The sequence below is a fragment of the Pygoscelis adeliae genome, unplaced genomic scaffold, assembly GCF_000699105.1.
Source record: "Pygoscelis adeliae isolate BGI_AS28 unplaced genomic scaffold, ASM69910v1 Scaffold88, whole genome shotgun sequence".
Classification (NCBI taxonomy): Eukaryota; Metazoa; Chordata; class Aves; order Sphenisciformes; family Spheniscidae; genus Pygoscelis; species Pygoscelis adeliae.
The window spans coordinates 2,061,567-2,071,983 of NW_008825616.1; the positions used below are offsets into that span (position 1 = coordinate 2,061,567).

General features: G+C 42.9%; 1 protein-coding gene across 1 annotated transcript in view; it reads left to right on the forward strand.

Annotated features, from left to right (window-relative positions):
* Window positions 1–10,417, forward strand: part of OBSCN (obscurin, cytoskeletal calmodulin and titin-interacting RhoGEF) — a 203,829-nt gene that overhangs the window by 102,209 nt on the left and 91,203 nt on the right. The window contains exons 55-62 of the mRNA XM_009333308.1: window positions 1,571–1,837; window positions 2,212–2,475; window positions 3,095–3,361; window positions 4,404–4,670; window positions 5,393–5,659; window positions 6,926–7,192; window positions 8,406–8,678; window positions 9,344–9,610. Of these exons, the coding sequence (XP_009331583.1) occupies window positions 1,571–1,837; window positions 2,212–2,475; window positions 3,095–3,361; window positions 4,404–4,670; window positions 5,393–5,659; window positions 6,926–7,192; window positions 8,406–8,678; window positions 9,344–9,610 (2,139 nt within the window). The remainder of the gene's footprint in view (window positions 1–1,570; window positions 1,838–2,211; window positions 2,476–3,094; window positions 3,362–4,403; window positions 4,671–5,392; window positions 5,660–6,925; window positions 7,193–8,405; window positions 8,679–9,343; window positions 9,611–10,417) is intronic.

Consider the following 10,417-nt stretch of genomic DNA (forward strand, 5'->3'; position numbering starts at 1 on the left):
GGGAAGCAGAAGAAGGTGGAGAAGTCGCCCTGCACTGTGAGCTCACCAAGGCTGCTCCGGTGGAGTGGAGGAAGGAACAGAGGATTCTCAAAGCGAGTGAGAAATACAAAATGAGGCAGGAAGGGACCAAGGCAGAGCTGGTGATTCATGAAATAGCTGAGGAGGATGCAGGAGACTACACCTGTGTGTGTGGAGAGCACCAGACCACAGCCGTCTTAACAGTACAGGGTAAAAATTATCTTGACCTTCTATTTCCCCACTGGAAACGTCTGTCCTCCACTATCAGGTGTTCAGTTTTCCATGTCTGTTTGTTCAACCTTATTAACTGAAGTTCCATTCATTTGAAATGGTACTCCCTGCCTTTGATGACCTGCAGGCTGTGTATATTGGAAAATACCGGTCTGTATTTTCCTGTGCCATCCTTTTGTCTTTTCCTTTCCTTAAACACAAACCTGCTATCCTTTAGTCTTTCCCTTCTGGCATTCCTTTCCTAGCATATAAAACCACTATTCTTTCATCTTTCCCTTCCTGCATTTCTTTTCTAAAACACAAATCTGTTTATTCTTTGCCATTCTTTTCCGGCATTCTCAATACCTACCATTTTAATGTAGTATAGGGTATAATAAGCAGTATACAGAATAAGGCTGTGTTAATTATAATTTCTTCTGTGCTGAGTTATGTTTATGTTGGGTTTTGTGCCCATAACCACTGTCCTAATGCACAAAGATAGGTTTGCATTGGGAGTCTGATTTTTTTCTAAGCAGGAAAGAATAAATTCTTTCTGTGACCTCCTTCTGGTCTTACTTTGTTGCAAGAACCAGTTGCTGTGCAACCCAAACTGGTGTTTCAGCTTAACACTGCTGGGGGTGGGAAGTGTGCAGAATCAAGGAGGCTAGACCTGGTTTCTAGCCTGGATATTTTAACTTAGCTCCACCACTATGGAGTGAGTCATTAAGTTTGAGATCTGAGCCATCTAACCTTGTTAAGGAGACAGAATATCCCGTTATCCCACCTAGTTAACAGAGGGACATATGTTAAGGTCACCAAATTTATTTCAAGGAAATAAAAGTCGGGGAATATGTTCTGAGACACGAAAACAAGCTGGGATTCAGCATCTGGAGATTGTCAGGAGGAATCTGTGAGCCCTGGCTGCACCTTTTCAAGGGCACCTCAAGGAAGAAGGAATGATGATGAGTAAGGAGCTGTGCCAACACTCAGAGCTCAGCAATAAGTAGGAAAAGAGAGTACAAAGGCATGAAGTCTGTGGAAGACATCAACACGTGTGAATTAAGGGGTTCAGAGATTATATTCTTAGTTCTTCTTACATGGAAACTGGTAGAAAGCAGGTGTAAATCTCTTGAGGACGGTGCAATTTTGCTAGTAGGAAGCCAGCATAAAACCGAAGGTTCAGGGTGTATATTCCCACTAGGATGTTTTCGTTTCTCTTTCCTCTCTTTGTTGCTGATGCTCGCACTTCCATAACCTTCACAACTTTCCCCTGTCACTTCCTACTCTCACCCATCCCTGGAGATATCCTCAGTTTGTAATACTTTTTACCTGCATCCTTCAGCTGTGCCTCCGTTTTTCCAAGAAGAAATGACCAGCAAGGAAGCAGTAGAAGGTGGAACAGCAACTTTGCACTGTGAGCTCAGCAAGGCATCTGCCCATGTTCAGTGGAAGAAGGGCCATCATGTCCTCACCTCGGACAACAAGTACAGCATGAGACAGGAAGGCTGTGTTCTGGAGCTGGTAGTCCACGATTTAGGCTTGAATGATACTGGAGATTATACCTGTGTGTGTGGAGACAAGACCACCACAGCTGCCTTAACAGTGCATGGTAAAGTAATCCTTGGGACTAAGGTCCTCCAAACCTTAGACCTGCCCAGGTCTCTGTTGCTGTGGTCTGTTCCCATTCCCTTTCTGTTTGCTTGGGCTTTTGTGTTCCTTTGGAGTTTGCTCATGTTCTTCCTCCTTCTGTTAGAATTGGGAAAAGAGCTGCCTGTTGGTGTTTGTCCTCCTCAGCTGGGCTGGTCCTTCTCACTTTCCTTGCCCTGATGCAGAGTCCAGGGAAGTCAGGGGAGATTTTTCCGCTGTGTTCCACTGACCTGCATCAGGGCTCAGTAGTGCACCATGCATCCTCTCCCCCAGGACCTCATCTAGCTGTTTTTTTAGGAATATTCACTCTCTCTGCGGTAATTTTTTATTCTTCAGCACTGCCTCCGGAATTCAAAAAAGACCTGAAGGACCTAGAAGCTGTAGAAAGTGGGACAGCTGCTCTGCACTGTGAGCTGACTAAACCTGCTGTGGTGGAGTGGAAGAAGGGGCAGGAGGTGCTCAAGGCAAGCAGCAAATACAAAATGAGTCAAGATGGTACTGTTGCAAAGCTGACTATCCATGGGCTGGATGTGGATGACACTGGAGATTACACCTGCGAGTGTGGAGATCAGCAGACAACTGCCACTTTGACAGTCAACGGTAAAAAAAAAAAAAAAAAAAAAATCAAAAAGAGGAAAAAAAAAAGGGAAAAGGTCATAATATATTTTGAAAATAAAAGCTGTGTGTTAGTGTCTCTTGTGGAGAAGACTTGGCTATGATTCGTAAGGAAGGTGTGCACAATAGCATGGTCTGTACAATCTAATAGAGTGACCAGGTAGAAAATGGGAATTGCAATGCAGAACTAAATGCATTTTGTCAGTATGTTACTGTCAGGATAATTGTAATCTCTCCTGCAAGTGGCCTGCCTTAAGAGGGAATCTGAACTCTTACAACTCCCTGCTGATCTTCAGAATATCTCCTCTGTGATCAGGGCAACATGTTGGCTACTTTATAGCAGGAAAAATATTCCGCCATTTTTAGATCATAAATTAGATTAAGCTTGTATATACTTCACGGCAAATGCAACTTCTTGAACTTGGTTTCTTCTTGTTCTGCAGATATTCCTATTACCTCTCTGGGGAAATAGTACTTTGAATGTAGAGCACTGAGGTTTAGAGACATCTGCAAAAAAGCTCTTTTGGTGCTTTCATTTTCCTTCTACTTTCTCTTTCCCAAACCCCAACTGCAGTATGTTGCAAGTTATATTTCTATTTTATAGCCCTACCAGCACTTTTTAAACAAGAGCTTCAGAACACCGAGGCAGAAGAAGGTGGTACAGCAACACTGAGGTGTGAGCTTACCAAACTCAATGCTCCTGTAGAGTGGAGGAAAGGAGACACTACTCTCTACCCTGGTTTGAAATATGAGATGAAGCAGCAGGGCACCACTGCTGAATTGGTCATTTATGACTTAGAGCTGGATGATTCAGGAGAGTACACCTGCGACTCTGGACATCAGCAGACAATGGCGGTGGTAACCGTACATGGTAGGCAGAGTATTGACCCTTGGTTCAATAGAGATGAAGTGAAAGGAGAATCTCTGTGTTCCCTATGGATATTTATTTGTTTTGCTGCTGGTTTGTGCCAGCGTACATATTCACATATTCTACTTGAGCATGACACATGGTCAAGTCAGAGAGGTTCTGCTTGCAGTATCTGGAATGATTAATCAGCATCAAAGCAATTAAATGTTGTCATGATGTCAAAATACGACGAACCCTCCTGCCCTTGAGTGCAGGGAGTGTGGCTGCATATGGGAATGGATAACAGAAAATAAGCCAGGCAGGCTGATGGTTATTTTGGGTTGTTGATTGCCTCAGCAGGCATAAGGGATGCCTAAATGGGCATAATGTCCAACTGGGATGATAAGAGATGCAACAATTGAGGGATAAAGGGTTTCTATAACATGTGAATGTGCTGTATTATTACTTGAGGCTTTGAGCCTCCAGTATAAACTTTGAGTGCAAGCAACTGCATCCACATCTGTTTTCTTCCACCCCTTCTACCATCCAGAGGAAGACCTTGCCTGAAATCTGAATTTCCTCTTCCATTTATCATTTTATTGTCACCTCTTACTCTACTGCCTCTTCTTGTGTGTTGAATGCTAACTTGCTCTTTTGTATGTTGATAGAAGCTTTATTTGGGGGGAAAATACTCTTCGCTTAATATTGCAAACTCGCAGACCTTTATTAAGGAGCAAGGGTCCATGTAAGAGAGAGCATGTCCCAGTGGTCTTTGACTAAAGCATCCCTAGTTGGCATGGAGACGTTTCCGTAGGAAAGTCTGACTCCTTCAGATCACAAACCAGGCCATTCTGTGGACCACTCTCTAAGACCAGGTTTTTCCTAACTTCACCATCTGTCCTCAGCTCTTGGTTCACATAATGGTTCAAGAAAGTTGCTACCAAGACAGAGAGCTGAGGCAAGATTGTGGAACCATTAGAATAGGCCATTTCTGAAGAATGATGGTAGGATTGGGTCCTTTCCAGACTAAAACACTCTTAAAACATTTCCCTCTCAAATTTTGCAGCACTGCCTGTCACATTTAAGCAACCCCTTCAAAATAAGGAATTAGAGGAAGGAAGTACAGCTACATTGTGCTGTGAGCTTTCGAAACCCAATGCTGCAGTGGAATGGAAGAAAGGAGGAGTGGGGCTGCAGCCCAGCGAGAAGTATGAAATGAGGCAGAGGGAATGCCGGGTAGAGCTCTTAATACATAATCTCAGATTAGAAGATACAGGACAATACAGCTGTGATACTGGGGGTCAGGAAACCAAGGCATCTTTAAATGTGAAAGGTAGGTGGTGTGAGCTGACTCTTAAAGCAATAGATTTCATCCAATGTGCAAAGCAACAGTTTGAATATGGATATTTTTAAGTACGTGATTATTTTTTTTCCCCTAAAATTTTTTCCTTTTCATCTGATATACTAGGATTTCTTTTTCTTTTTTTTTTTTTTTTTTCAATGAGAATGGAAGAGGATGACACTTTGTTCTTCCAGTGTTGCATGTGAGTTTCGGGTTCTAAGAAGAAATGCTTTCTAGCTTTATGGCTGGAGAGAAATTTAAGAAAGAGCAATGCTTTAACATAACGTCTGGACATTTCACATGACGTGGTTTAAGTATTTAAAAAAACCATTTTTTTTCTTCTGAATCCTGGAAGAAGACCGACAACGACCTTCTTGACCTGTCAGGGCTGTCCATGGAGTTTTGAACTTCTTTACTCTTGAGATCTTTGTTAGATCAACTGAAGGATAAATTCATTCAAATAACTCAACCCTGGGAAATATTTGAGTCAAGGAACAAAGGAAATAAATGTTACAAGTGCTGATGGCTGCTTCTGATGCAGCAAGGTCTCCTAGTAGCTCCAGGCAAATTAGAAAACACGGATCCTGCCTAGGAATATAGCACTTGCAAAGCACAGTATCTTGTTCCACCAAGTGTCAGTCTAACTGTGTTAACCAGGACTTGACTCAGGCTTCAATAAAAGCTCCTGTTGCTTCTTTTTTTTCCCCCTTTAGCTCTGCCAGTTCTTTTCAAAAAGGAGCTCAAGGACAAGGAGGTGGAAGAAGGAGCTGCAGTGAAATTCCAGTGTGAACTGACAAAGGATAATGCAACAGTGGAGTGGAGGAAAGGCACCATGGAGCTCTTCCCGTGTGCCAAATACGAAATTAAATTAAGTGGTCGCACAGCTGAACTTGTGATTCATAATGTAGAACCAGAAGATGCCTCTGATTACACATGTGATACAGGAGACCAGCAGAGCACAGCAGTCCTCAGAGTGAATGGTTAGCATTGCATCAAAATGGAACAGAGGATAAAAGGGATTTATAAAATTGTGTGAACGATATTCTTTTATTCATTGGTGAATAAGGCACCCCAAAGGTTAAGATAAAGAGGAAAGCAGGGGCCCAGTCATAAACCAGAATACAGAGAAGTGGGTTTTATGGGACAGGATTTGTAGAATGACTATTTAAGCCTGTGAAGCACAGTGTACAGTGTATTGACCCCTTCTCTGATATGATAAAAGCAAGAAACTCTGCATCATGGGGATTTTGAAATTCTAATAGATCTTTATTTTTGGCACTGCATTCATTGCTGGTTCAGTTGAATCAATAAGTAATCATAAGTCATTTACAAAAAACCCCCCAACTATTTTCAGTTTTTGTAATGCCCTTCCATGAAGATCTTGAGAACACTATGTTTAAACAAACCAGGAATAATGTCTGTGATTAATCACTGTCTGAAATGTTAATGGTCATCTCGAACTGTTGGGTGCAACTTGTGGCTTTCATCTAAGCCACAACCTTTCAAACCACATCCTCTTGGCTGAACCTGACCCGCGAAGCAGCTGCTGGGTCAACTACGAGTGAAAGAGCCCTGTGCTTGCTTTACATGTGGTCCCTCTGTCTAAACCCTATTGTGATACAAGCACTGAGATTCCTATTTTCACAGCTGCTCACACACACACGGGGTGGATATTCCCTTCTCGTTTTCACCAGCGACAAGCTGTTGTCTGAGCTGTTCCATGCCCCGCTTATTTATTCGCTTACCAAGTGAATAAATGTAGTCCATTTGTTTGTGCGTCATCTGGAAGGACTTACTGTTGATGGTCTAGGGTCTTGAAAAGATAGCAGAGAAATAAGAGATGTGTTTAAAGCTTTACATCCTTTATAGTGTTGGAAGTCATGAGTATTTCTATAAAAATGAACAGATTTACGCTAGTTTTAGTCAGGAAGTACCAGGTTTTGCTTAGCCAAAATCTTTATGCGTGTGGGAGTTTCCAATATCCAGAGCAGATGTGTAAAAGGTGTAATGCGGATGCCCTTGACTTTATGGGAAACAAACATATTTGGGGAACTTTCTGATCCTCTCCTTGTCCAGATATACAGAATATAGGTTTGTCTATAGAGGAAAAAAAGGGTGGTTGTTATCATATAACCACTTAACGCAAATTTATTCTGCAGCATCAGACCCCACGTGCCTTGTGCTGACTTGTCCAGACCTGGCATTCAAGCTGATGAATTGTGCATTAATTGTTTTTCACTTTGCAGCCATCAAACCCCGGCTGAAGCAGCAGCTGAAGAATGAAGAAGTGGAAGTGGGAGGAACGGCCAGGCTGCGCTGTGAGATTTCCATTAGCAAAGCAGAAGTGGAGTGGAGGAAAGATGGAGTCGTCCTTCACTCAAGCTCCAAGTACGAAATGTGGCAGGACGGCACCCTCCGCGAGCTGCGTGTTCACTGCCTGGAGCCTACCGATGCTGGAGAGTATTCCTGCAAGGCTGGAGATGAGACGAGCTCTGCAAAACTGACCGTGAAAGGCAAGACTTGTTTATTGGGGCAAGGGGATTTTCACTTTAGGAAGCTAAGATTTTGCAACATAACTTGTCTCAATTGTTTATCACAATAGTAACAACTACTGTGATAAACACAGAGCATAGGAAGGGTATCATAAAAAGATCTTGTGCTCAATAAATACACTGAAGCAAAGATTCGCTTGGTGGACAGTAGAGGATAAGGCAGCTGTAATTTTTGACTCATGGCTTGAAATATTTGCTTGACATCATATGCATGTGAGCGAACAGATGGTTCATCCCCAGCTTCCAGTCACATGGCAGCTGCATCTGGCCTTAATGTCATTACAGACAGAGCTTGCTTTCAGGTTGGACCACTAGTGTGGAACAATCACCGCTAGCATCTCTACAGGCTACTCGATATTATAGATACTCTGTACGTTATGCCCAGCTGCATCATTTTTCGTGCAGATGGTGACCTCAGTTGTATGAATATGAACCGTGTTTGCTCAGATGAAGATTGCACTGCTCCTCCTTTGGCATTCCCCAGCAGATTCAGGGTTCGTACAGCTTTTGCCTGTTGCAGGCTGTCTGTATGATCTCTGCAGAGATCTGCAGGTGCCCAGCTGTCCTAGAAGCAGGACTCAAGCAAACTGAAGCGTAAATGCCCTGTTCTCGCACTAATCCAGTAAGTCCTGCTGAGAGCACAGAGCCAACCAGATCCCCAGCCAGTTTGGAGTGCCAGCACGGAGTATATGCAATTCTGTTTGCAAAAAGACAGTAGAGGGGATCAGGTTTTCATGTTATTCATGGTTTCTAAGTGTAAACGTAACAAACTTTAAAATCCTGATTTTAGCATCTGGCATTCACACCTTATTCACCCAATTACGGTATCAAACATGTAATTTAAAAAATGAATATGCAATATATCTTTGAGAAAGGGCAAGCAATAAAACCACTAACTGAAAGATATTGGACATGTTACCAAGTACGCTGAAAGTAATGAACCGGTAGAGTTTGAAACGTGTGATTTGAGATGCTGTGATATCTCCATCCTTGGAGGTACTTAAAGCTCAGTTGAACAAGATGTTGAGCAACCTGCTGTGAGCGGGCCCTGCTTTGAGCAGTCGTTGGACCAGATGAACTCCAGAAGCCCCCTCCAACCTATATTATTTGATGATTCTATGATTTGATCCATGTTTTCCCTTTCACGGCTTGTCTACTGATGGACTGTTTGCAGAGCCTGACGTGACCATCGTGAGTGGCCTAAAGGACATGGAGGTGTTTGAGGGGGACGATGTCACGTTTCGGTGCCAGGTTTCTCATGAGAATGCAAGGGACGTTGAATGGAAGCTACAGGATGTTGCTCTGCAAAATAATGAAATGAATGAGATCTCAGTGGAAAAAGGAAAGATTCACACCCTGACATTAAGGAAGGTGACCGAGCAGGACATTGGCACCATCACTTTCCGAGTGGGACCCCACATGTCGACGGCAGAGCTCACAGTAAAAGGTAAGTGCTCTGTGATGCGGGAAAGGAACAGGATTGGTGAGAACAGGTAACATTTTGCTTATGCTAATAGTAAATTCAAGGCCATCATTCACCCCTTGTTAGCTCATGTTAGTAGGGTGCTTGTGCTTCAGAGCATACATGATGTACCGATGTGGTCTCATATGCTGTCATCACTATGGGCAGAAAGTGGAAATATCACCATTTTATTGGTGATAAATAATATCACCAATATTCTTTATACTGAAAGAATAATATTGGGTCCTGAAGCTAACTGGTTTCTGGAGAAATTACTGGGGTAGCTCCAGTAGGTGGATTGACAGACCTGTAATTTTCATTGCTTCCACTCTCTTTTTTTCTTTTTTTTTCTTTGGAGTCTGTCTTTCTTTAAACAGTGTTTTGAAGAAATTTTCAAACATCCTTCTCCTCCCCTCTTTAAAACTGTTGGTCTGATCAAAGTCCCCATCCCATCTGAACCAGTTAAAACATCTGTAAAGTGTTTGATTAGCACTTCAGTAACTTCAACAAATATTTGTGAGCGCGTTTCATCCAAAATCCATTCACTTGTTTTAAACCCCCAATACTTAACTGTTCAGCTGTACCTTTAACACTGCAAGGAAACAAGATAAAAGTGACTGTAAATGCCTTTGCCGTGTTTGTAATTTCAGTGCCACCTCCAGTCTTTAAGGAGAAATTACAGAGCACAGAACTGCAGGAAGAAGAAACAGCCATCCTCCGCTGCGAGGTCTCCCAGCCTCATGTTGCGGTGGAGTGGAAGAAGGGCGCCCAGGTGATTTCCCCGAGCTCCAAGTATGAAATCAGGCAGGAGGGAACAAGCCACACCTTAAAGATTTATCATGTTAAACCAGAAGACTCTGGCAAATACACCTGTGATAATGGAAGCGAACAAACGACAGCCACTTTAACTGTTAAAGGTAGGTTGTTCTGTGGTTTTTTTTTTTAAGACGAGAAACTTGTTCCACTTCCTTAGCCTAGTACTAGTGAGAGGGTGTTATCTACCATCCTTGACTTCAGATGTGCTTTGCTGGCACAAAGCAGCTGAGTCCTTTTGCTTTCAGAAGTTACGTTAAGTCCTGTGGCGACTTGAGCAATGAACATGGAGGGACCCAAGCTTAGTAACTGCTTCCCCAATCCCAGACCCAAGGGCCTCGTCCTGGTCATTCAGAAAAACAAGGCTGGAACTAAAATTAAAATGAGACCATTTTGATTTTTAACCACCTCAGTCCTTTGAGCTGTAGTCCCACCTGGGCAAATGGTGCTCAAGAGTCCAAGTGCCCAAACTTACCTGGGCGCTCAACTCCAGCTGAAGAGCAAGGCACCTAAATGCTTCTAGTGCCTAGGATCTTAAAAATAGGTGCAATGTGCCAGTATGTCCATTTTTTTAAAATCCACTCTGGTACTGGTACAAATGCAATATTAATGTGACTTTTTCTGAGATACAAGGTCAGCTAAAATAAAAAGGAGTCAGGAGGTTCTTGTGACATGCCGTCTTTTGAAATATCCCTTGAGGGCTGTCCCATGAAGGGCACGGACCTTCCTGCTATCACACTAACTTCAGGATCCAATAATACGAGAATATTTGTACTGTAAGCAGTTCCTCTGATGGTGGCTGTCCGTTTAGAACCATAGAATCATTAAGGTTGGAAAAGACCTCTAAGATCATCGAGTCCAACCGTCAACCCAACACCACCATGTCCACTAAACCATGTCCCTAAGCTCCA